This window comes from Chinchilla lanigera, unplaced genomic scaffold (genome assembly GCF_000276665.1).
Source record: "Chinchilla lanigera isolate Chin_1 unplaced genomic scaffold, ChiLan1.0 scaffold00021, whole genome shotgun sequence".
In the NCBI taxonomy this organism is placed as follows: domain Eukaryota; kingdom Metazoa; phylum Chordata; class Mammalia; order Rodentia; family Chinchillidae; genus Chinchilla; species Chinchilla lanigera.
The window spans coordinates 23814548-23842476 of record NW_004955422.1 but is presented as its reverse complement, the minus strand read 5'-3'; the positions used below and the strand labels follow the sequence as shown (position 1 = coordinate 23842476).

The 27929-nt window shown below is 37.9% G+C and overlaps 1 protein-coding gene across 11 annotated transcripts in view; it reads left to right on the top strand.

The window, feature by feature from the left end:
• The window catches only part of LOC102013097 (zinc finger protein 782), an 86574-nt gene that overhangs the window by 31312 nt on the left and 27333 nt on the right, over positions 1-27929 (top strand). For 7 of the 11 annotated variants that reach the window (XM_013514002.1, XM_013513996.1, XM_013513992.1 and 4 more), the window contains 4 exons: positions 77-456; positions 2594-2652; positions 8102-8228; positions 20528-20629. In XM_013514002.1, coding sequence (XP_013369456.1) covers positions 2638-2652; positions 8102-8228; positions 20528-20629 — 244 coding nt within the window. In that variant the 5' untranslated portion in view covers positions 77-456; positions 2594-2637. Of the gene's footprint in view, positions 1-76; positions 457-2593; positions 2653-5870; positions 5933-8101; positions 8229-20527; positions 20630-27929 lie in introns of all 11 variants that reach the window. The other 4 variants (XM_013514001.1, XM_013514000.1, XM_013513999.1 and 1 more) reach the window with 4 other exon arrangements.

Here is a 27929-nt window from a genome sequence, read left to right as displayed (position 1 = left end):
TTTTTCAGTACCACGTCTTACAGTTAAATTTCCTATACTTATCTCTTTTTTTTTTTTTTTTTTTTTTTTTTTTCAGACTTCACAGAAATCATGATAATTTTCCTTAATACTCAAGAAGGCTGATGGAAAAAATGTTACTCAGATCGGGACCCAGTGAGGGTCTCCTCTGCTCTGGCGGTAGAATCAGGTTCCACCGCAGCCTCGCGGCTCCTGGACGCCAGACCCGGGCCCACTTCCACCCATCCTTTCCAAGGCGCGGGAGACGGAAACGCCCAGGACCCGGCGCCTCTTGGGAAGTGGAGTCTGGAGTGGGTCAGACTCGTCGCGCAGCCTCCCCCGCGGGACCATGGGAGTCCTGCTGCGCCTGCGTGCAGCTGCACACGCCTCCGCACACACATACACCTACCCCAAGCGGCTGGCTTCTGTGGCCCGGCGAAGCCTCTGAGATCGCTGTGGGTGAGAGCATGGGGTGCGGCCGGGAGGGGCGCGCTCATGCAGGACGGGGAGCGGGGCGGTGGCGAGTGAAGGAGCGTAGAGCTCCCGGGTTTCTCCGCACCCGGCTTCTGCGAATGTGCTGCACTGGGGGCGCCCTTGGCCAGCAGAGGGACCCCACCGCTTGTGTCCCCGCCTCCCTCGGAGAGGACACTTGGGTGGACCCGGCCAAGGTCGGGGGTCTGGGCCCTCCCTCGGGCGGGTGCTAGCATTGGCTGAGGTTCGAGCTGCTGACCCCCACCTGGTGCCCGTGGGTGGGGCTCTGGGAAGATCTCACGTTCTGGACCCTTAAAGATACAGAGCAATCCCCCCTCGGACATTTGAGTAGATGACCTGGTAAGAGTCCGGGTTCTCCTTAGGTTTTTAATAATGACGACTTGGTGGGCTGGTTTTGAAGCTGAGATATGCCATCCCCTGTAGAGCCGTCAGCCAAGGGCAGGTTACCAACCCCTGAGGAAGTGACACCTGCTAGTATATTTAGCAGACACCTTGTGCTTTCAGTTGCAAAACTTACATAAACCTCACATTACTCTATGAAGTTGGCTTATCCCTCCGCACTAAAATTAACAGTGGGTCAGACAGGTGTGCTCAGGTCACAAGCCAGTGTGAAGGAGCTCTGATTCAAGGTCAGGTGTGATTTGCTTCCAGTCTCAGGTATTAATATCACACCTGCCTAAAACCACTATTGTATCCTTCATAACACTAACCAGAGTGACCTGTCTCCAACTGCATGGGGATAGAATGGGAAAGGAATGTAGGTGTGAACCTAACATGAGTCACATATGCACAGGGATAACTAGGGTCTCTTCAGATCCCCTGACTTTAGATCCCTTGGCTCCTTCTGCACTGTCTCAGGCTGTTTTGGGGCAGATGTTATAATGAACTCCAGAAGTCAAGTTTTTGCCTCTACGATGAATTTTTCAGTTCCAGGTCCCAATTCCTTGAAACAAAGCAGCTCTTTGTGAAGTACGAAGCAGGGTCTTTTGTGCAAGGAGCTGTGGCTGGAAGAGAACATCTCTCTGGCCTTAGACCTCTTTGTGACATCCCATGCAGAGTGAAGAGCCCATACTTGCGTGGTTGGAAGCTGCCCTTGATCCTTCTGCCCAGGATGAGCTATATTTGGTGACAGTGCCCCCTCCAGAAGCCACCACAAATTACAACAGTAGAGAGTTGGGGTTAGCTTTGAGATTTGCAAGGTGAGCTAGGGAGGTTTGGTGACTGGTTGCCCAGGAAAGACAACTTCATCGCAGAGCTCAGAGGGAGGTGTGCAGGCAAGGGTTGAGCAGGCAGGTGGGAACCCTGTTACTCTGCTGTTGCTAGGCAGCTCCAGGCCCTTTGCCCTCCAGACCATTGCACTACTCTCGCAGATGTCCATCACTGCATGGCACAGAGGGATTTGATGCTGGTGTAGTCACAGGATCCCAGAATGATAATGCACATAAAGTTCTGCAAAGTTACCTATTTGTGACTGGAAAGTTGAAAAACTTTGATGGAAAGGTTCAGGGAATTCCAGAGGGATACACAGATAGTGACAGCGTCAGGAGGAAAGAACAGTGACCTCACTCTCACAGCTGAGTCACCGAGAGCATCTTATCAACAGGGCTTTTTGAGAAATACTGTCAGTTAAAACAAACAAAAATCTTTTCCTTAAAGCCTCATCTCTGTTCTTAGGCTTCTGTGGATTGTACCAAGGGGTAAACTACACTAGGAGAAACAGATGAATGATTCATATGGAATATTTTTCTGCTAAGTTAATTTTAATGAGTGTAGTTCTTGATGCTTTAGTATATATTATTTGAACTAATCCTTTGTTTTTATTTCTTTATCTTTGTTAGCAGGACATGTGCATTATTAAGTAAATCTGAGAAGTTTATGTTCATTTAATTAAAAAACTGCAGGTTTCTCCCCCATGATTATTTCAGAGTTGCATAAGACAGGTGGTGCCATCTGTACCCAATCTTTCTCATCCCTTCCCAAGGCCTGAACGTCTCTTCCTTAAGTGGCCCGACTCCCCAGATTACTTGGTGAGATTTGGGGAAGTAAATGTGGGAGCTCTGAGGCGGGCAGATCTCGTGACCCGGACCTTTTTCTGTCCCCCCAGCTGAGCCTTCATAGCTCTCTACCCTGTGCCAAGAGCCACAGAACATGAACACAGCTCAGGTGAGTTCTCTTCATTCCCCACATCCATGGATTTGGGAGCTGGGAGGGTCTATGCATTAAATGGAAAAGGGGAAATCAAAATAGATCAAATCACTTTTGAAGGTAAATACAGTTTTATCATAAACTACCACACAGAGAACATTATCAGGGTAAGTAGAGTCCCTCCAGTTAAACTGTTTGCTAACATATTTGGCCATGAATGTGCATTGATGAATACTTTTTTATATCTTCTGGTATAAAACTATAGCTGTTTTCTTTATTATAAATAATGTACTGGACTTTGTAATATTGCCTTGAAATATTGCCTTGAATTGTGACATAGACCCTAGTTGCTAATACGTGTGAAGAATTGTTTTTTACATATTTTCCTAAGAGTTTTTGCTAATACATTAGGACCTAATTTCTTTTTAAAAATAATTAACTAACTTATTTATTTACGTTTGGTTTTTTGAGGCAGTGTCTCCCTTTGTAGCTCAAGCTCTCCCTGAACTCTATATAGTCCATGCTGAGTGATCCTCCTGCCTCAGTGTCCCAAGTTCTGGAATTACAGACACATGCCACCACACCCAGTGAGGGTTTAATTTCTGCACTCACAAATTGGAATAGACTATTCTTTTTTGTTCCCCTGCCTTATTATGTTATCATGGTTATATTCTCGTAGTAAGGGGACAATTTTGTGCTCCTTTTCTAATTTAAAAAATGAGAACATTTTGTTACATAGTATATACATTGTATGAAATTCACCTTACAAGGACTCTCTCTGTGGAGATTTTGATTATTGAATCAGTGTGTTAGTCAGCTTATTAGTCAGTATATCGATCCTGTAGTAGATTTGTGTTATATCAGTATAGTTTTCATCACTACAATTTTATAGAAAATATTTCATTCTTATATTTTAAATAAGTATTCTCACAAGCTTTTCAATAGTATGCTCTTAGAATTTCAGAGGCTTACTTCTGCTATATCAGTAATGCCTTTTTTGTCCATCTTTTAAATGTTGGTCTGGTGTAAAAGTTGCTGAACAGAAAATACTGTAGTTAGTCATAGAATTTTAGAGTCTAAAGACCTGTGCAGTTTTTGCTGGCAGAGTTCTCTAAATATTGGAAGTAGATGAACATACACTTGCCGTATTTGTGCTTTCTGGTTTAGACACCTGTCAGCACAATTTGTGGAAAGCAGTGTACTTTTTCCCCTGAATTACTTTGGTACTACTGGGACATGAATTAACTGCATGGGTCTATATTTGGACTCTGTTTATTGGTGACGATTTGAGTTTATCATTTTGCTAATACCACACTGCTCTCTCTACAGTAAAGTCTCTCTACAATAAGTCTTGAAATTAGGTAGTGTGTTTGTCAATTTTGTTCCTCTTTAACAATTGACGTGGCTATTCTAAATCTTTTACTGTTTTGTGCGGTTTTTTAAAAACCATTTATATGTCTTGAAAAAGCTCACTGAGATTTTGATTTTGATTGCGGTGAACCTGTTGAGTCTACTCTAGAGTATAAATCCGTTTTGGGAGAATTAGCGTCTTGATCGTATTGGATGTTCCAGTTTGTGAACGCTGTATAGTGTTTCAGTGCCACGAAAGTATTTGAGGTGAGAGATGGTAGTTGTACAGGTAACCCTTAAAAGAATCACTTTTTTTCTTTTCTTTACTGGAGATTGAAACCAAAGAAGCTCTGCCACTGAGCTACACCCCCAGTTTATCTTTCTTTTTCATTTTGAGACAGACTCTTGCTAAGTTGCCCAGCCTGGCCTCAAAACTGTGATCCTCCTGCCTCGATCTGCTGATTACTTGGGATTACCATTGTTTACTACTGTCTTTGGCTATTCAGTTACTGTTGCTAGACTCTAGCGAGGTAGTGATGGAAGCAGGAACAATAGAGAAGGCTATTTGAGTAATCCAAGGCAAGAAATGATACAAGCCTGTTAGCAATTACTTTGTAGCCATTAGATTTTGGATATATTTTAAGACACAGACAGCATTATGAGAGATTATTTCCTAATATCCTGTTTAAAGAAACCTTGTAAAAAGAATAGGCTTGCAAAAAGAATATACTCAGACCTTTGAAATTTTAACAATGTGATTAAACGATTTCTGTTTACTTTTACAAGCTTTTCTCATGGGTGAAGTAGAATGTGTGTGTGTGTGTGTGTGTGTGTGTGTGTGTGTGTGTGTGTGTGGCTTATTTGTATTTTTTAAATAGAACTATTTATCCCTTACCCCTCTCACGTTGATGTGCAAGTCTTTTAAATATCCTACCCAGTACATCTTTATAGGTCTCTTACTGTCAGATTGTACTATTTTCTAGGGTTTTTTTCTTCTTACTTTTAAGCACAAAGACATTTGATTTTTGTGTCCCCAAATTTTAGCAATTTTTCTTTCCTTTATGATTTCTGGATTCTGACTCTTTGTTGGGTTCTTCCCACTCTAACACTGTAAAATAATTGTTCCCTGTAGTCTTTACAGACGTGACTGGTGATTGTGCATTTCATAATGGATCTTGAATATCTTTTTAAAAAAATCCTGCTTGTCTTAGTTATTTTTATTGTTGCTGAGACAAAATATCTGACACCCAAAGTTAAAGAAGGAAAGGTTTATTTTGGCCCATAGTTTATAAAGATTTCAGTCCATAATCAGCTGGTTCCAAGGCAGAGGAGCATCACACACCAGGCAGGAAACAGCAGAAGATAAGCAGAAGCAGAAGCACACTTTTTTCTGTCCCTTAAACTCCATCCAGTCTATGTACCTTTTGGGCAGGTAGCACTCACAGCCAGGGTGGGGCACCCTTAATTTCAGCGTCACATCCTTAATCCCAGCATCATACACGCTAAATTCAGCCACCTCCGCAAAGCTCCACCTATGACCACATGAGGCTGTTGGGGGACATCTAGTTAATAAGCTATAATACTGCCTTTTGGTATAGATCTGCCTTTCCCCAAATGGCTGTGTCATCAACCTTATGATAGCTGTGTCCCGCCTTTCCGCACTCATTTACATGTTACTTGTGTTCAGATAGGAAATCATAGGTATTTGTGTCTAGTTAGAACTTTCTCTTCTGTTCTCTAAATCAGTACATTTTATCATGTATGAAGATCATACTGATTTAATTATTGAGACCTTATAAAAGATTAAAATGTCCATTAGGACAGCTCCATAAATTTGCTGTTATTTAATACTTTCCACCGATATTTTCATGTTTACTTTTCCCTAGGAATTTTTGAGCCAAGAGAAGGAAAATGAATCAATACACACATAAAAGTTTAACATGATGAGGTTAGTCACTAGAAAATAGAATGTTTCTTAATTTAGTAAATAGTATATTTTAACAAAAACCTTATTCTAATGTTTTCTTTTATAACTTAATGTTGAAAACTTTTCCCCAGATATTGAAAATATTGTATTAGAAATCTTGACCAGTGGTACAGAGAAGAAAAAAGAAATGAAAGTACAAAGGTTGGAAATGAAGAACTAGAACTCTCATGTTTCTTAGAGCTGCCAGGATGGCATATATAGAAAATCCAGAAGAATTTACAAATAAACTATTAGAACTGACAAAAAACATTGGCAATTAGCTAGTTACAGAGCCAGTGTAAAATAATAGAATATGTATTTATATCCCGTGACATAATCATGAAATTTTATATTTTGTTATCATCTACTGGATCATCATAAAGCTTCAAATACAAGCATAGTTCTGGTGCTTCTCCCCTTGACAGTCCTGTGCTCCTCACACACTTCCCCTGATCTTAGTATAGCACTCTTCTCGTGAGGATTTCCTGCAGGAGTCCTTCCTACAGTGAGGGACCTTCCCCGCGTCTTCAGTTGCGTACTCTAGCCCTGGCACACTTTGATTCTACATCGTATTCAGTTTGAAACTTGGTCTACCTGTTACCTGTCCTCTCTTCAGTGCCCTGTCCCCTTGCCCACTTTTGTGTTTACGTTAGATCATGGGCAATATTGCCCTGCTTTTCTCGGCTAATACTGGCTTACCCTCTATCTTCCAGACTCTTCATAGTCTCTACTTTCTTTTTCTGAGAAGCTTGCCTCTGTTCCTGTGTTGTTTCACATTTACAGTAGGTGTTATATTTGAACTACATGTGTTTCAGGAGCAAGGGCGTAGAAATGTTTGTGTTCAGTTTGTTATCTTGAAACAGAAGAATCTGTGCCTGCATTTCTGTTTTCTCTTAATTTCCAGTAGTCTGTCTGATTTGTTTCTGTCGTTTAGAAATTCTTCACCTTCCTGTCCTGTTCTTTTCTGCCACCCCTTAAGTATTGCTACTCCCTTGAATTCGGTGCTTGTTCCTTTTTTCCTCAGTTTCCCTGTTCTGTCTTAAGAAGGTCTTCTTCTCTGATGACCTGAGTGACCATCCTAATGACTGCTATTTCCTAGATCTTTTAGCTCTCTTTTTTTCTATCCCAAAATGATGAAACCAAAAGTGGGGTAGATGAGTGCACAAGTTTTGAAGGCAATTGAAGAATACTTGCTGTGACCCTGTGCCCAGCCCTTTCCTCTCACTTTCTTTTCCCATCTCCATGTGTGGTGTAGTAGCTACCCAGCTGCTCACACAGCTTCCTTGTGTCTGGCCACACTAGAAGGTGATGACCAGAGTTTGTTTCCTGCAAGGAGGAGCTTCCCATTCTTCTCCTTTGCTGCACCTTAATATACATCAGGTCTTTGATTTGGCTGCTGACATCCGGTATTCATACAGAATAGTGGCTCCTAACGGGGTCAGTTTTGCTCCCTAGGATACATCTGCTAGCCTTTGGAGATAGTTTCGGTTCTCACAACTGAACACGTTAACTGGCATCTAAAGGACAGAAAACAGGGGCTGGGGATTTAGCTCAGCAGCAAAGTGCCTGCCTGGCAAGTGCAAGGTCATGAGTTCGGTTCCTGGTACCAGAGAAAAACCAAAAAAATATATATATATAAAGGACAGAAAACAGGGACACTGCTGTTAAACATGATAAAATGCAGAGGATAGTCTTTGACCAAAAGCAGCTATCTGTTCTATAGTGGCAGAGATGCCACACTGAACAAACTCTGTCTGTTCTAGTATGCTCCTCCTGGAGGTAAATCAGGTGTGTGTGGTACTCTCAGACTTACATTAACCCAGCAGTGATCTCCAGGTTGCAGTGTATGCTTGAGAAATGTGTGCTGGAATCCTATTTTTAATAATTCCACCTAAGAAAACAAGGCATTAATTAAGCTTCCTCAGTATGTTAAATGATAATGCCTATGTATGATGCAAAAAATGAATTATTCAGAGTATGCAAATATCTGTTCTAGTTTTGTATCTCCAAAGTGTAAGACAGAATGAGGGCCATGATGAGCATCCTTTGTAGCATTTTATTTTAATCTCCCAGCAGTGAACATAGTAAGAATTACCAAAAATATTTTGTCTCTGATTGAGCAATGAGATTGATGAGAAATATGTATTACAGGTGTCAGTGTCATTGGAGGACGTGACTGTGGAGCTCAGCCAGGAGGAGTGGCAGCACATGGGCCCTGCCCAGAGGACCCTGTACAGAGATGTGATGCTGGAGATCTACAGCCACCTCGTCTGTGTAGGTGAGCAGACCCGAGCACATGACTCCTCCACAGTACAATTCTGTTGTTTCCTTTTTCCTGTTTTAATACTGATCATTTCTGTTATGGTGTGTTTAATAGAAATTAAAATTGAGCATCTTTCAGTGTATAAATCAGTGAGTTTTAGAAAATTCATCCCCTTGGTTACAACCTTCAAAATCAAGAACTGGGATATTTCACCCCTGAAAGATTCTCTGTAGCCCTTCCATTGACTCTTCTCCTTGGGGCAGCCCTTTCTATTTTTTATATCTGAGATACAATCTTGCTAAGTTTCCCAGTCACTGCCTGTGACTCCTGCTACTCAGTGAACTGCTTTCTATTCCAGTAATTTTGCCTTTGCTCTCATTTCTTAGAAATAGAACCATAAAGTATATACTCTCTTGTTTGTCTTCTTTCACTTGGCATAATGCTTTTGAGACCCATTTATATGCTTATACAAAATAGTAGTTTATTTTTTATGGTGAGTACCCTTTGTGGTATATATAACCACAATTTGTTATTTTTAATACTTGATATACATATAGGTTTTCAGAACTATTATGAATAAAGCTGCTTTGAACATTCAAATATAGATCCTTGTGTCAACATGTTTTCCTTTTTTTGTGGATTTGCCTGGTCTTCCGGTGATTTTTTGTATGTAACATCATATCAAATTTCCAAAAGTTTTCAGATTGGCTGTGCTGCTTTTCATGCTTGTAAACAGTGAGTTCTTACTGTTCTTTGATCACCAATATTCAGGAAGTTATTATTTTAAAACGTTTTAGCTGTTGTCTGGTGACCTTCTTGTCAGTTTGTTTGCATTTCTTTTCTAACAGTGTTGAACCTCTTTGAATATGTTTTTTAGCCATTCATAAATCTCTGATGGCCAGGCCTGATGGCACATACCTGTAACTTTAGCATTTTAAGAGGCTTAGACTAAATCAGGAGGATTACAAGTTCAAGCCCAGCCTGAGCAACTTAGTGAGACTCTGTCTCAAAACAAAAAAAATAAAGTAAAATAAAAAGGGCCGAGGATGTAGATCATTGTGAAATTCCTGGGTTCAGTGTCCAATATAGGTAAAAAACAAAACAAAACTCTTAATGAAGGACTGGACCAAATATTCAGATTGCTTTATTCATAGTTTTTTGGGTTTTGTATTATTGAGTTGAAGTTCAGACTTCGTGAAGTATATGTTTTGCATTCTTTTTCTGTCTCTGGCTTGCTTTTTTACATTTTCAACTTTTACTTTTTACATACTTGTTTTCATTGACTGGTCATAATTTTTCAAAGTTTTGGGGCAGACCATACTGTTTCCATACATATATATGCTGTGTAATGATGAAATCAGGGTAATTAGCATTTCTATCATCTCAAACTTTTGTCTGTCATTATGATAAAACACTGAAAATCCTATTTAGCTATTTTGATGTATAGTTTGGGTTTTTTTTTTTTTTTACATTAGCAGGGATTAAACCCCGAGAGCCTTGAGCAACATCACCAGAACTCTCTATTTTTTAATTTGAGATAGGTCTTGCTAAGTTCTCCAGGCTGGGCTCACACTTGCAGACTTCCTGCCTCAGCCTCCCACAGTACTGGGGTCATGGGTTTGCACCAAACACCTGCCTGCAATACACTATTATTGATTGTAATCACTCCATTATACAACAGAATTCCCAAACTTACTCTTCCTGTCCATCTGAAAATTTCTGCCTCTTGACCAACCTCTCCTCAGCCCTTGCCATGCCTTCTCCAGCCTGTGGGAACCATTATTCTCCTCTCAAATTCTATCAAATTGATTTTTTTTTTTTTCGATTCCTTGTATACAGAGTTTTGTTTTGTTTTGGTACCAGAAATTGAACTCATGACCTCAGGCTTGCCAGGCAGGTGTTATGCCCTAAGCTAAATCCCCGGCCCTTCGGTGGATACGTGGGTGTGGTATTTTTCTTCCTTCACATGGTTTATTTCACTTAGCATGTTGTTGCAAGTAGTACAGCTTCATCTCTCTATGGCTTAGCATCCCATTGTGTCTGTAAACTGCACTTTCTTCATCTATCCATCTGTTGATGCACACTTAGTTCGATTCCATAAATTGGCTGTGATGAAGAGTGCTGCAGTAAACATGGGAGTGCAGGGGTCTCTTCACCATACTGATTTCATTTCCTTTGCTTAAATACCAACTAATGGGATTGCTGAGTCACATGGTAGTTTTACTTTTTATTTTGGAGGGAACTTCCATACTGTTTTCCACAATGGCTGTACTAATTTATATTCCTTCCAAGCGTGGACAAAGCCTCCCTTTTCTCCATATTCTCACCAACACTATCTTTTGGCTAGTTAGTAATAGTCATCCTAAGAGGTGTGACATTGCATGTGGTTTTAATTTTCATTTCCCTGAAGACTAGAGATGTTGAGCAAATATGTGTGTGTCAAATACCACACAGTAGGTAATCTTGTGAGTCTTTTCAGAGATTTCTGGTCAGGCCTTCCTTTTTAATTGATTTGTATCCTTACTGTGAGGTTGTTTGAGCGTCTTAGGTATTTTGGATGTCACTCCTTTCTCGGATGCATAGTTTGCAAATATTTTCTACCACTCTGTAGTTTGTGTTCTTTCATATTGCTTATAGACTGTACAGAAGCTTGATATAATTCAGTGTCTATGCTTTTTCTTTTACGTTCTTTTATGGTACCAGGGATTGCACTAATCTACATCCCCATACCTTTCATTAATTTTTTATTTTGAGTCAGGGTCTTATGAAGTCATTTTCATAGGCTTGGCTTGAACTTGAGATCCTTCTGTCTCAGCCACCCAGAGTGTTAGGATTACAGGTGTATGCCACCATCCCTGGCTTTCTGTTGTTGTTTTACTTTTGGAGTCTTATGCAAAAATTCTTGCCCAGTCCAATGTCACAAAGTCTTTCCCTTGTTCTAGTAATATTGTAGCTGCAGGTCTTGTATTTAAGACTTTAGTCCATTTTGAGTTGATTTTGAAATATTTTAAGAGATTGGGTTTTACTTTCACTCTTCTACATAAGAATATCTAGTTTTTCTCACATCATTTACTAAAGAGGCTTATCATTACCCATTGTGTACCTTGTCACCTTTGTTGAAAATCAGTTGGCTATGGATGCATGGATTTATTCCTGGGCTCTCTATTCTGTTCCATTGGTCTGTGTGCTTATTTTTATGCCAGTACCTTGTTGATTTGATCATTACAGCTTGGTAGGATATTTTGAGGTCAAATATCACAGTATTTCCAGCTTTGTCAGTTTTGCTCAAAATTGCTTTGGCTATTTAAGATATTTGTGGTTCCATATGAAAGTTTAGATTTTTTTCAATTTCTGTGGAGAATGTCATTGGTAACTGTAGATGGGGTTTGCTGTGAATCTATAGATTGCGCTTGTTACTATGGATGTTTTCATAATATGAATTCTCATCTATGAGCACAGAAGGTCTTTACATTTATTTGTGTTCTATTTAATTTCTTTGACCAGTATTTTATAGCTTTCATTATAGAGCTTTTTCACTTTTTTGATTAAATTTATTCCTAGATTTTTTTGTAAGTATTATGAATAGGATCACCTTCTTGATTTTTCAAATAATTCACTATTGAATTTATTCAGATATTCAAATAAATATTCATTTATTCAAATAAACACACATACCACTGATTTTGTATCCTGTAAATTTGCTGAATTTGTTTATCAATTCTAATAGTTTTTTCATGAAGTCTTTGGGGCTTTTATTTTTTTATTTTGTTCTTGTTTTTTGTGGTACCAGTAATCAAACTCAGGACCTTGTGCTTGCCAGGTAGGTGCTTATGCCTCTAAGCTATATCCCCAGCCCCTGGGGTTTTTAATATAGAAGGGGCAATCAAAACATAAGGTGAATATTTAATTTTTTTAACATTTATTACAGTAAAAGACACATTGCCATAAATCTACCTCCAAATATTTTCCTTTTCTTTGAACTATCTTATCCATCGTTTTTAGCACTGTGTGAAGCAATTCTGGAAATCCTCTTTTATGAGTTTATGAGGTTCAGTTAAAAAGTATGGCAAATGCTGTTGCCAAGTGCTATCCAATGCAAAGGCCAGCACATAAAAGCATTGTGGTATTTTTATCCACCTTGTTTACCTCATCTCACAACATGTGACTTTTGGCTCTTCCCCAAAATCAAAATGACCATGACTGGTAAATGTTTTCAATTGATTCTAGACAGTTGAGGCAGGCTGGACAGTGCAATTTAAGGCATTCACAAAGGGGGACTTCCAGAACTGCTTCAGAAATGGCAAGAATGATAAGATAAGTGTGTTCAAAACAAGGGGAAATATTTTGAGGGAGATTAATAATGAGTGTCTTTTACTGCACTATTTTTTTAAATTTAAATATTTGCATGCCCTTTATTACCTTGCCAAACTGCTCTAATCAAAACTTCTACTACTGTATTGAACAGAAGTTGCAAGAGTGGGCAACTTTATCTTATCTCCCCATTCACAAAGTTGTTTTCATTTTATCCTTCTTTTCTCATTTTTTTCTTCCCCTTTTTTCCTTTGCCCCTGTGCCCGACCTAGTTTCCTTTTCCTTTTGAAGAGTTTCTTCCTATTTCACAATATCTATTATACATTACTGTTCTTACTTACATTTTAAGTTTCTCACACCAGAGAGATAATGCAGTATTTACACATGTATGTCCAACTTATTTCACTTATGATTATGGTCTCAGGGTCCACCTATTTAGCTATAATTATCTCAATTTTATCTTTCTTTATGGCTGAGTAATACTCTATTATATATTTAAAAAACACATCTTTTTTATCCATTCATTGATTGATGAGCATTTGGGTTGTTTCCAAGGTTTAGGCTATTGCAAACTGTGCCACTGTAAACATGGGTGCACATATATCGCTGTAGTACAGTGGTTTTTTTTTAATTCTTCCAGGAAGATACCCAGAGGGGGAAAGCTTTGGTCAAATGGGACGTCTAATCCTAGCTTTTTGAGGAATCTCCGTAATGATTTCCACAGTGATTGTACCAGCCTACACTCCAGCAACAGTGGAGAAGGGTTCCTTTTTCTCCACCTCCCCACTAGCATTTGTTATTAGTTGTTTTCTTGGTAACAGCCATCCTTTCTGGAGTGAGATGGGAACTCAGCATTGTTTTAATTTGTATTTCTTAAATGACCAGTGATGTTGAACATTTTTCCATACATTTATTTGCCATTTGTACTTCTCAGAAGTGTTGGTTCATCTCAGATGCCCATTCATAGATTGGGTCTTTGAATTTGGAGGGTCTGATTTTTTTGAGTTCTTTATATGCTCTATAAAGATATTAGTACTTGTCTGAAGAACAGCTGGCATAAAATTATCCCACTTTGTGAGTTGTATTTTCACTCTGTTGGTGATTTCTTTGGGTGTACAAAAGCTTTTTAATAAGATGAGATCCCAGTTGTTGATTCTTTGTGATAATTACTGTGTAATTGAGGTTTTATTCATAAAGTCTTTGCCTATACCTATCAGGTTCATAATATCTGTTACTTGTTGCAAGCTGATCAGGTCTGCAGTCTCCTGAATGAGTGTATGGCGAAGGCTAAATAAAAAGAGGCAGATGGAGTCATTTCAGGGCTCCAGGAGGATCAAAGCACTCTCACAAAAAAAATTTGAGATTCTCTCAGGACTAAAACCATGACCTTCTCTGGATGGTCCATATTTACTTAGTTATCAGAAGAAGGGAGGGGAGTACTCAAGAAGGGCAGAACCACTCAAGGACTTCTCCAAGTAAGGCATTAAGTTAATCCACCCAGGAATGAGATGCCTGAGACTACAGTCTTTACCTAGTTGAGGTTAGATCCAGGTGTCTTTGACTGTGAATTTGTCTTATGCTTTGATGCTTTCCAACTTCATCTGCCATTACAGGCTTTAGTACGGATTAGTGACTCACAGAGTTTCACTTACTATGAGTCCACTGCCCATCTCCAGAAAAGGAGCCTAGGCCTTGGACAGTTTCACAAGTAAGCATGAAAAGCCAATTGGTTAATTTAAATCTTGCTCAGGGCTGCTTCTTAGAGGTCTCCATCATATACCTATGTCATCCAGAGTTCTACCTATTCTGTTTTCCAACAGACTTAGTGTTTCTGTTTTAATATTTAGATCTTTGATCCATTCTGACTTTAGTTTAGTGTATGGTGATAGACTGGGTCTATCTTTAGCATGTGGAAAGCTGGTTTTTCCAGCACCGTTTATTAAAAGGACTATCCTTCTTCCAGTGAAAATATTTGGACCCTTTGTCAGAAATCAGATAGCTGAGTGTACTTGAAGTTGTATCTGTATCTTCTAGTGTGTTCCACTGACCCTCAGGTCTGTTTTTCTTGCCAGTACCATACTATTTTAATCATAGTAGCTCTGTAGTATAATTCAAGTCAAGAATTGTGATGCCTTGCCTTGCCTTTGTTGTGCAGGATTGCTTTTGCTGTTCTAGGCCTCTTGTTCCAGATGAAATTTAGGAATATTTTCTCTAGTTCTGTGAGGTATGCTAATAGTATTTTGATTGAAATTGCATTAAGTCTGTATAGCAATTTTGGGAATATGGTCATTTTCACTATGTTCATTCTTCCTACCCAAGAGCAAGGGATATCTCCATTTTCTGATACCCTCTTTGATCTCCTTTCTCAGAATTCTATAGTTTTCAGTGTAGAGATCTTTCACTCCCTTTGTTAGATTGATTCTTAAGTACTTCCTTTTTTTGGATGTTATTGTGAGGGGTGTTGTTTTGCTGATTTCTCTCTCTGAGTTTGTTATTTTTGTACAGGAATGCTATTGATTTTTGAGTGTTGACTACTGAATTTGGTTATTAAATCCAGCTACTCTTCTGAATTTGGTTATTAAATCTAGAAGTGTTTTAGGGATCTTCTATTGCTTCCCTTTCTATTTCAGTAAAGAGTTTGAGGAGTAATGGCATTAGATACTTACAGAGTATCTTGTAAAACTCACCTGTGTATTCAGCAGGACCTGGGCTTTTGTTTTTGTTTTTTTTTTTTTAAAGATAACTTTTTTTTTTTTGGTACAGGGAATCGAATTCATGATATCACACTTGCCAGGCAGGTGCTATGCCACTGAGCTATATCCCCAGCCCCTGGGCTCTTCTTTGTTGGTAGGTTTTTAATAACATTTTCAATTTCATTGACTGATATTAGGTTACTTAGAATTTTTATATCTTCTTGATTCAGTTTTGATTGTTCATATATATTTAGAAATCTGCCGTTTTCATCTGTGTTTTCCATTTTATTAGAATAAAACGTCTCAAAGTAGGTTTTGATGTTCTTCTGAATTTCTGCAGGATCTGTTTTGATTTCATTCTTTTCATTCTTACGTGCATGAATTTGAGTTTTTTTCTTTTTTTATAAGGTTGGCTAAGCATTTATCAATTTTATTTAATCTTTCAAATAACCAACTCATCAATTAATTGATTCTGTGTATTGTTTTCTTAGTCTCAATTGCATTAATTTCTGCCCTGATATTTATAATTTCTTCCCTCATACAATCTTTGGGTTTGAATTGTTCTTTCTTCAGAAGTTTGAAATTCAACATTTGGTTTATTTGAACTCATTCTGTCTTCCTGATACGGGTATTCCCCACTAAAATTTCCCTCTTTGGACTGTATGTTATATCAGCATTACCATTTAGTTGTAGATACGGTGTAATTTCTTCTTTAATTTCATCTGTGACTCATTTGTTGTTTGGTAGGGGGTTATTTAATTTTCATATATTTATGGAATTTTTATGGTTTCTTTTGCCATTGATTTCCAATTTCATTGCACTACGGTCAGGTAATGTACATGGGATAATTTCAATTCCTTTGCATTTACTTAAGCATGCACTATAGTCTAGTATGTAGTTTATTTTGGAGACTGTCCCATACATAACTGAGAAGAATGTATATTCTGATGTTGTGGGGTGAAACACTCTATAGACATCTACTAAGTCCATTTGTTCACAGGTTTGTTGTAATTCTGATATTTCTTTGATTTTTTTTTTTATCTAGTTGATCTATTTGTGACAGTGGGGTGTTAAGGTCTCCCATTACAATTGTTTTACTGCTGATTTGATTTTTCATGTCCATTAATTAATATTGTTTTATGTAGTTGGATGCACCTGTATTTGGTGCATATAAATTTATAATTGTTCTTCTTCTTGGAGTTTTCCCTTAACAAAAATGTAATGACCTTCTTTATCTCTTTTGATCTGTCTTGGCTTCAAGTTCACATTGTCTGCAAATAGAATAGCTACACCTGCTTTTTTCCTAGTACCTGTTCATGAAATATTGTTTTCTATCCTTTGGCTTTCAGTGTGTGAATTTCTTTTTGAGTTAAATGTGTTTCTTGTACACAGCATATTGTTGGAGCTTTTTCTGTCAGTCTATTTCTTTTGATTAGTGAATTCAGACCATTTATATTGATGGTTATAACTGACTTGTACTGGCTTATCCTTGTCATACTATTATCTGCTGTTGGTTCCCTGTCTTTCTCTTCTGTTTAATTGCTTGCTTTGCCTAGTGACTTTTTTCTGTTAGTGTTCTTAGATTTGTGTTCTTTTTCTACAGTATCTTTCAGAGCACATTGTGGAGCCAGTTTTTGGTGGTCATGAATTTCTTCAGTTGTTCTTTGTCATGGAAGTATATTATTTCTCCATTAATTCTAAAAGGCAGTTTTGCAGGGTACATCAATCTGGGTTGAAAGTTACTTTCTTTCAGAACTTGGAACACTTCACTCCAAGCTCTCCTTGACTTACAGGTTTTCCTTTATAGTTGATTTGTTTCTTTTCTCTAATAGATTTTAGTGTTCTGTTCTTGTGCTGAATTTCTGAAATCTTGATTATTATGTGCCTTGGTGTAAATTTATTTTGGTTATGGCTAATTGGAGTTCTATATGCATCACATCTGTATGTCAAATTCTTTTTCCATATTTGAAAATTTTCTGCCATTATTTCTATGAGCAGCTTTTTTATGTCATTTGTGCTGGCTCCTCCTTTTTTCATTGACTCCAATCAACTTATGTTATGTTATTCTTTGCATCATCTTTCAGCTGTTCGATTGGTTTTTCATGGTCCCTTGTTATTTTTAAGAGATCTTTCTTTTCATGATTGCTACTGTCTTAAATTCTGTCTTTACTTTCATTCTTGTGGCTTTGCAAACTTTTAATGGAATTTTTAATTTTCTAGATACCTGAATCTGTTTCATGCATTCCATGTCTTTCCTATGTTAGGCATTCATGATTTCCATCATTTTCCTATGCTCCTCTTTTTTTTTAATCCATGCCTGCTGTAGGCTTGCTGAGTAAGTCCTTTATTGTGATCATCATGTCCTTTTTTTATCTGGGAGATTATTTCTGATCTGATTTCCTCTATAGTCTCATGTACTTCTTTTTGAACCTCTGCTGCCATCATTTCAGAAATTTTAGATGGGTGGCCTTCATTTTACTCTATCTCATTATCCTTTAGACATGTCCTGGGTAGGATGGAGGTCTGGGGTTGGGTTTTGCATCTGTGTCTTGTCATTTTCTATTTTTAAATTTTAATTTAATTTAATTTAATTTAATTTCTGTTTCAATGGCTATAAATTTCTTATGGCAGATAACTTTATCACTAGTATCAAGGTCTGCCTAGGAAATGTCTGTTCTTCAGAGGTGTCTTCTATTTGTAGGACGTTATTGTTTTTTGTGTCTATCCCAAGATCCAACCTTCCCAATTTATTAAGGATGAGACATTCTATCTGTTTGGCTAAGCACCCAGCCCTTTGGTACTGGACTATACTGATGGTTATGATCCCAGACAGTCACAATGTTGTTGTAGAAGGGAGAACAACTGATTTCAATAAGTATGACATCCTGGCTAACATATTTCAGTTAGCAGTAACAATAGTATCAAGCACAGCCTAGAAACTGAGAAACTGTGGTAACTCTTGAGCTGATACCTTTAACCTTAGGGGCAAGATCTACAGTCATATAACAAAACCCAACATAAATCAGGAGCTTATATGCAATGAGTTTCTCCCTAGTAGAGTGGTTTTACCCTGTGTTTGGGAAATTTAAGACATATAGGAAACGAATCAGAGATAGATGAAGAAAAAGTTGAAGTAAGGCTGAAGGACAAAGGATGATCACCCAAGCTTTAGGAAACTAGAGAAGAGGGCAGAAGAGGAAGAATGAAGGAAAAAGCAAAAGATTATTGAAGCAAATCAAAAAGGTTAGGAACAGTATTCACTCACGTGACATTATCATAAGATCAAGAGAGATAGTTGAGAGAGAGAAAGAAGATGAATAGAACAAAAATATATGTATAAACCTAAAGAATAAAAAGTAAAACAAACAAAAAAGAAACCTAACCAAACAGTAAAAGAGAAACAATAAACACAAAGGACAAAAAATTAATTAAATTACTCTGTTGTCCACTGTTCTGTGGTAGTTTGCAAATCAGAGCCCCTGCAAGCCTGCAGTAGGATTAGCACTGGATGCAGGGCTGATCTTGGCTTGTGGATGTGAGGGCTGTGTCCAGTCTTTAGCCAGCAGCTTTCTACAAGGCCCGCCCATGTTTCCTTACCCTGTCTGTCTCTGTGTTGCTCTCTTGGATGCTGTGGCACCCTCAGACCTAGGGCGCTCCCAGTCCCATCTACAAATGGTCCCTCCTGAACTTCGTACAGCCTGCTCTGTTCCACACCTCTGATTCCTCTCACACTCTGCCCTCCTTGTCCTGAGCTGGTGGTTGCAAGTCTGTCCCATGTTGATGGTGGCAAATCAGAGGGAGTGCTGACTTCCCAACCCAAGGGTGCTTGTGCTACTGGTCACTTGTCCTAGGGTGAGGAAGTGTTAATTTCCCACTCCTTGTCCCCACTACTACAGGACAGTCCAAGTCCCTCTCTTGCACACATCATAGGGCAAGAGGAGTTGTGTTGTTTCCTTAGCAGTCCTCAGTACTATGGCTGGTCCCTAAACTTATTGTTGCTAGAGGTTTCAGTTAGCAATGATGGTGCTCGACAGAGAAAGAAAAAGAAAAGAAAAAAAACCTGGTAGCCTGGTGAGAAGGAAGTAGTCACTCACCCTTGTGTATGAAGTCCTATGCATATGTTTTGTTTGATCTGCAAATCTGTTATTTCAGATTAATTTTGGTATCAGGATGTATCTCCCTGTCTTTCTTCCAATTACCTGTATTTTTAGTTGTTTTCCTCTGAGAAGCTCCAGTGTGAGTCCTTTATTCAGCCTTCCCTTCAACACCTCCACCCCTCCCTATTTACAAAAGCTTTGTTTCCATATTTTCCTTCTTTTTTTCTCATTTTTATTTTTCCCTTCTTTTCTTTCCCCTTCCCCTCTCTCTTGCTCCCCTCCCCAATTTTACAATATCTATTATATATTTTGGTCCTTATTTACACTTTTGGCTTCTCATACCAGAGAAACAATGTGGTGTTTACACATGTGTCTGATTTATTTCACTTAAGAGTATGGACTCAAGGTGTATTCATTTTCCTAGAAATGTCTTGAGCATATCTTTCTTTATGGTATAGTATAGTATTCCATCATAAAAAAAAAACAACCCACATCTTCTTTATCCATTCAGCAGGTGATGGGCACTTGGGTTGCTTCCAAGGTTTGACTATTACAAACTGTGCCACTGTAAACATAGGAGTGCATATTATCACTGTGGTATGATGTTTTTGATTCTTCTGGGAAGATACCCAGGGGAGGAATAGTTGGGTCAAATGGAACCTCTAGTCCCAGTTTTTTTTTTTTTTTAGGAATCTCCACACTGATTTCCACACTGGTTGCACCAGTCTACACTCCCACCAACAGTGGAGAAGGATTATTTTTTCCCCACAGCCCTACCAGCATTTTGTTATTGGTTGATTTCTTGATAACAGCCATTCTTTCTGAGGTGAGATGGAATCTCAGTGTTGTTTTAATTTGCATCTCTCAAATGATCAGTGATGTTGAACATTTTGTCATATTTATTTGCTGGTTGTACTTCTTCATCTGAGAATTGTGTATTGATCTCAGATGCTCATTTTTTGATTGAGTCTTTGAATTTTAGGGGTCTAATTTTTTTTTTTAGTTTTGTATATGTCCTTGATAGTAATTCTTTGTCTGAGGAATAGCTGGGCAAACATTTTTTCCCACATTGTGGGTTGTCTCTTCAATCTGTTGATGGTTTCTCTTGCTCTACAAAAGCTTTTTAATGAGATCCCAGTTGTTGATTCTTTGTGATAGTTCTGGTGCAATTGGGGGATCTATGCCACTGACCTCTAAATTATTTTCTTTACAGGATACTGCTTTACAAAACCAGAATTCATTTTAACATTGGAACAAGGAGATGATCCATGGTCATTTGGTAAAGGGAGAGAATGTCTAAGCAGGAATTCCCCAGGTGAGTTCCTGAAACCTGGCAAAAGGTTCTCTGATTCACCAGGGGCACTCATAGAGTTCAGTTTATAGTAATAGTTATGGCTGAAATGTAACACAAAAGAATAAAAAACAGAATCAAAGAAAAAAATCCATGGGATAAAGTTCAGAGTAGCTAAGCATGCTAAGTTCCCCCAGCAATAAATTGTGACAGACATATGTGGAAGGCTATCTAACTGGAAAGTTCAGTAGAGGCAAGGGACCCAGGATTTTTATTGTGGGCTGTTCACAAAAGCACCTTCTATCTAGCATATTTCAAAAATCCAGACTTCCAGGTAGGAAGCAGGTATTGAACATGAATCACTTCATCTGTACAAAGAGTTTGTACACAGTAACCCCCCAAACCCAAGCAGTTCTTAGCCGATCTGGAATTCCTGATCAATTTTCTGGAAATTTCACTTACCAAATACCAGCCAAAAGCTATAAGTATACCTTTTTAAGGGTTACAGGCCAGCAACTACATCTATTATTCTCTGCACAGAAGTTCTGCAAATCCAAAGCATACTGTATCATAAGACGATGGATCTGCTGCATTAGCTGATGGGGCAAATTCATAGTTTAGAAGAAAACAATGCCAGGTTGCCTCAAAAATAGTACACTGTTCACTTATCTTACTTATCTCACCTGAGTGTTCAGATTGGATCAAAAAACATGAGAAAAAAGCAATTTAACAATGCAAAAGACAAGTTTAAAAGGATACTGTTTACTTATCTCACTAATACCTAAGTGTTCAGGTTGGATCAGAAAAGCTGAGAAAAAAGCTATTTAACAATGGTAAAGACAAGTTTAAAAGGATATGTAAAAGTTTTGAATGATCAAGTTTTATGAAATAAAAACCACAGTAATTATAAGGAGCAATATGAACATACTATGGTATTTCAGTTCATAAACTTAGTTCTTTCTGTGATTCTGATCACAAACCCAATTGTATAAGAACAGAATCAAATTTCTACATAAGATCAACATTGAACTAACCATTGAATTTGTTTGTTTGTTTGTTTTTGTTTTTGTTTTTTTCTGGTACTGGCAACTGAACTCATGACCTTGCGCTTGCCGGGCAGGCGCTTTGCTACTGAGCTAAATCCCCAGCCCCATGACCATTGAATTTGATTTGGTTCTAGTCCAATTTGGTTTGTGACCAGAATCGTGGAAGGAATTAAGTTCCTGTACTGAGGTACCACTGCATCAGATACAATAGACCATATTATACCTCTCTGATTTCACAGCAGAGCCAGTGCACAAGAATTGAAACTCTAAAAGACTGTTTAATAAACTATGACCTTCACATCAGATCTTACCTACTGCACTTCCTGGTAAAGATAGATGTATTGGAACAAACACATATTTATTTGATAATGAATTTATGTTACAAGCCGGAATTGAGTAGTTGTCGCAGGGACCACATAGAAACCACTGCCAAATGTATTTACTCTCTCTGGCTTTTTATTATATGTTTATTGACTCATACTCTAGAGTTTGTAAGTAGCATGTTTTATAAAATGACTCTATAGTTTTTCAAAAATTCTATTCCAAAAATAAAGAGTAAACATCCCTAAAATGACATTGGAATATTGACAAAGCATAGAAATATTTCAGGTAAATGTCAACAAGTTCCCCAAAATAGAGATATTATTGTTCAGTTAAAATAGTTTTTGCAAATAATATGAGAAAAGGTCTTCTTGAGATCAGTAACAAATATGACCTTAAAACATTTGGTCAGAAAGTAAATCCAAGTCAAAACTATCCAATATTACAGAGGGTTTATGGAAGTCTTTGGACTGTAAGTAAAACAGTGTTTAGAGGGAACTTTGAGTTTCATATATGTAGGTCCAAAAACAAAACAAGTTTCAAAGGAAAATAAGCAAAGCAAAAAGTATGATACAGATAAAACTCTAATGGTATAAACATAAGACCAAAAGGATATTTTTGCAATAAAAATAATGCAGTAGCTGACCTCACCTAGAAAAAGGAAAGAAGTTTTGGCTGAGATTCCTACTTTTATTGAATAATCTTGGAATACTGGAGCCTGCGCTTGCTCTCCTCCTTCTGTAACTCTCTGCTCATGTGATGGAGGTGTCAGGAAGGAATGGGACTCTCTGTGAGAAAACTCGGTTATTGAATGAGTTCTTTTATCCACCTGGATCATAACCCCCAAGAAAAGAATGGTCCCTGTCACTCTTCCACACGCGGGCATGTGCCATGTAATCAGTAGTTTTAATAATACTATAGATTATCTCCAGAGCCAGTTGGGAGAGGTATTTCCTGTTACTTCATTCAAAAAACACTATCTCTAAATGCAAATGTTCCAGTGAAATTTCTGGAGCTTCCAGCTCATCAGGCATAGGCTAGTATTAGGCTGAGCCCCTGTCTATAAAAGAGCTAGAGAAGCGTGAAGTGTATCAGTATCAGTGACCCTTTCCACAGTGCCAGTTATCAGGGACCTGTGCAGTGAGTCCCAATCTCCTGCCAAGAGTTAGGGCACAGGCTGGGAAGAAAGAGCAAGAGACAGAATAGGGGTGCAGCAGGGATCTGGGATGACCAGTTGTTTTGTGGAGGAACACAAGCCCACGAGGCACCCAGAACTTTGTTATTTATTCATTACATCTGAGTCAAGGACAGTGGCTGAAGGGCAGTGGGTATTTCTGGGAATAGCAATAGCAACTATAGTGAGCTAGGAAGAACAAAGCTTTCCTACAAGGACAAGGATGAGAGGCGGGCAATAAGGAAACTGTAGTTTCCACAGGTGCCTTGTCATCTTCAGCAGGTTTTATCTTGCTCTATGAGTGCCCCAGCAGTCATTAGCCCTAGGGCTTCTAGCTGTGACCAGAAAAGAGCAGGGAGTTTTTGAGTTCCAGCCCAGCACAGAGGGTAGAACAAGGACAGGCTTGAACATCTGCCAGACTCCATTTATAACTCGTGGTCCCCAACATACCAGAATGAAGTTTTTCTTTGGAAAGAAGAAAAGAGACATAACACTGATTTTCTATCATGTAAGGTGTTGTTTACTGAAAGGTGAACTATTATTTTACATTTATAATTTAGAAAGTATGTAGAATACCCAGTTAACTATGAATTTGCCAGCAACTTTAAGATGCTTCTTCATTTCATTGATAGTATAATCATTTGTTGGTACTCAACTACTTTGAAAATGATCATATTTGGTACTCATCACATATTAACGTGAAAATTTTGTCCTGATACTCATCCTTTGGTACTTGTCTAGCTTAGTACTACTTAGTACTTAGTGCTTTGGTACTAAGCTAGAACTTGTTGGTGTTTATTCACTTGTGGTTCGCTACTCTTGCAGGCCAAACAATTTATTTGCTATTCCTCATTTTTGGAACTCCTTGTACTTCCCAGAACCAATACACAACAATTTTAATTTGCTTAATATATCATGCATCTCAGCTATATGAACCACACTGTGTATCGCTGGTTAAAATAAGTAATAACAGGTAGTAACTGCTTTCAGATTTTCAATAAATGCTGCTTAAATTTGTGAGAAAATATAAGAAAGGAGTTTTTGTTCTTCAGGAAATAGCTTTGCCCAGCCTAAAAGGTATACAGAAGTTATGTATATATAAGGCTGCAATGCAGAATGATTTAAGGAAAGAATTATGAAATTACTGCTATAAATAAACCATATAGTTCATTTAGGTGTTGATACCTTGTAAAGTTAAGGATCCAAAATACTATTGCCTAGTGTAATAGTAGGTAGAATACATAATGAGAGTGCATTTTGTGAATCATATCTCTGAAATTTTTATCTCTGGGTACCTGGGACCAAGTTTTCAGTCCTCAAAACCTTTTAAGCACAGGCCTGACATTTATCATGTATGTAGTAGCAGGGTAGTTGCTGTCCAATACACACAGCAAATATAGAAAAATATAAAATATTTAAAGTTTCTAGGGTCAGATGGTGACATGATTTTTGTTTTCATTTTTGTTTTGTTTTGAAGTATGATCTCGGGGCTGGGGATTTAGCTCAGCGGCAAAAGCTCCTGCCTGGCAAGTGCAAGGTCGTGAGTTCAGTTCCCGGTACCAGAGAAAAACCAAACAAAAAGGAGTATGGTCTCACTCCATATGTAGTTCAGGCTGGCCTTGAACACACTCTGCAGCCCAGATGGCCTTGAACTGGCAGTAATCCTCTTGCATCAGCCTTGCAAGTGCTGAAACATAATTCTTAAGCTTAAAAATAAAAAATAAACAAAGATCTTGATATAATAAACCCAGGCACCAGGAACTGTAGAATAGCAAGCCCAGTCTAGATGGGATAATGTCTAATTCCCAGTAAACACACTTTCAGTTAGACATTTGTGCTCTATGGTGATACTGCAGAGCAAGTTAAGGCATTGCCTATAGGACTATTTCTTTTAATATGGGGAAATTGATACTGTTATAAACTTAATGTTAGTTTTTTATGCTTTTTTATTTTAAAAAGAAAAAATAAAAATTTCAAAACAAGATAATAAGACAATAACAATAATATATTGTGTATTGTTATCTTCAGAGTAATTACTCAGAGTACAAGATGAGATATTGTACCAACAATATTACTACAAATCTATCTTTTCAATGAACTAAGAGAAACCAGCAGTCTAACTATCTCAACTATCTTGTATATTTATATTTTTCCATTTTCCCTTCCTTTCTTTTGCTTTTCCCCCATCACAGTTACTTTTTTCTTTTGAACAGTTTCTTTCCAATTCACAGTATCTTTTGTACATCTTGGGTCCTTTTTACTTGTTCAGCTTCTCACACTAATGACACTATATGATGTTTACACATGTGGGTCTCATTTATTTCACTTATGAAGGGTGTTTTTTTTTTTTTTTTTTTTGCCTTTTAAGAGACAGGGTCTCACTATGCAGTTCAGGCTGGCCTTGAGCTCACTTTGTAGCCCAGGCTAGTTTCAAACTCACAGTGATCCTCCTGCCTCAGCCTCCAAAGTGCTAGGATTACAAGTGTGCACCACCATGCTCAGCATGAGTATGGTCTTGAATTGCATCCATTTACCTATAAAAGTCTCAAAGTTATCCTTCTTTGTGGCTGAGTAGTACTCCACTGTATGAAAACAACACATCATTTTTATCCATTCCTCAGTTCATCGCATTTGGGTTGTTTCCAAGAGTTAGCTATTACAAATTGTGCTACTATAAACACAAGTGCACATGTATCACTGTGATATGATGTTTTTAATTATTTTGGGAAGATACCTGGAAGGGGAATAGCTGGGTTGAATGGGACCTCTAATCCTAATTCACGAAGGAGTCCCCACACTGATTTCCACAATGGTTGCACCAGTCTACATTCCCACCAACAGAGGAGAAGGCTTCCTTTTTCCCCACAGCCCCTCCAGCATTTGTTGTTGGTTGATTTCTTGATGATAGCCATTCTTTCTGGGGTGAGATAGAAGGAATCTTAGTGTTATTTTAATTTGCATCTCTCAAAAGACCAATGATGTTGAACATTTTATCATATATTTATTTGCCATTTGTATTTCTTCATCTGAGAAGTGTGTATAGATCTCAGATGCCCATTTTTGGACTGAGTTTTTGAATTTATGGGGTCTGATTTTTTCAATTCTTTATATGTTCTAGATATAAGTCCTTTGTTTGAGGGACAACTGGCTATAATTTTTTCCCATTCTGTAGGTAGTCTTTTCACTCTGTTGGTGATTTCTTTTGTTGTGAAAAGGCTTTTTAATAAGATGGGATCCCAGGTATTGATTGTTGTAGTATTTCCTCTGTGGTCTGAGTTTTACTCATGAATTCTTTGCCTACACCTATGTCTTTAAGATTTCTGCCTACTTTCTCTTCCAGTAGATTTAGTGTTTCTGTTATAATATTTAATCTTTGACCCATTTTGACTTTAGTTTACTGCATGGTGATACACTTGGGTCTTGTTTTAGTCTTTGGCATGTGGAAAGTCAGTTTTTCCAGCACCATTTATTAAAGAGGCTATCATTCTTCCAGTGAACATGTTTAAATCCTTTCTCAAAGACAAGGTGGTTGAGTGTGTTTGAAGTTGCATTTGCATCTTGTATTCTGTTCCACTGATGCTCAGGCCTGTTTTGTTTTGTTTTGTTTTTTCGCCAATACCGTGCTGATTTTATCACAGTACTTTGTAGTATAATTTTGAGTCAGAGATTGTGATGCCCCTGCCTTGCCTTGGTTGCCCAGGATTGCTTTTGCTATTCTAGGTCTCCTCTGGTTCCAAACGAATTTTAAGATGTTTTCTCTAGGTCTATGTGAAATGCTAATGGTATATTGATTTAGATTGCATTAAATCTTAATAAGAGTTTTGGGAGTATGGCCATTTTCACTATGTTGGTTTTTCCTATCCATGAGCAAGGGATAGCTTTCCATTTAAATTTGATATGGATAAATAGAATAGAAAAAGTACTCTAACCAACATGATGTAAGTTAATATTTACCCAACCATTGTGGATCTAACTGAGTAATAATCTAGATTCTAATGTAGCACTGTGGTACATGCCTGGAATGCCAGCACTCTGTGAGCCTAAGATAGCCAAATCACAAGTTTTAACCCAGTCTGGCAATTTAATGACTTAGTCAGATACTGTCTTTAAAAAAGGCTTGGGATAAGTAGATCAGAATGAAGGCCTTTGTTTCAATAACTAGTGCCCCAACAGAAAAATGAAAATAAAAAAGAATCTAGGCTGTAGAGGTACTTTATACTGCAAACCTTATTCAGATAAATCTACTGCAACCAGGTATCTTTTGATTTTGTTGTTATGTACTTAGTGCTGATAACCTTTGTTGAATTCATGACATTCTTTGAGTTTTTTGTTCCAGGAACTCTGGTCTGGTAAATAAATTCTATTCTCAATTGTTTACTTCCTTTATATCTTTTTTCTCTTCCATTTTGAAAATTATATTTTAAGATGTCAAATATATTCACTTCTACTTTCTACTATAAAAAGTTTTTTAAACCAAAAATACAGTTACTGAATTGTTCTTCCTACTTTGTGAAGCAGCTCTGTATTGTCTTACGTGTACTGTCATCACTCCCATGATGTCCTACCTTAATCCAAAACCTTTATTTTTTGTGGTTATTTTGAACTTAGGAAGGCACCAGAGGTTGCACATTCACAAATAAGTGAATGAGAACATATTGTAATGCTCTTAGGAGCTTTCTTTTCTCTTGGATGATACTCAGCAGCAACATTCATTGTATTTTTCATCACACCTTATAAAGACACTCATGAAACAGGATGTCCAGGACTGCTTAAGAAAGTGGCA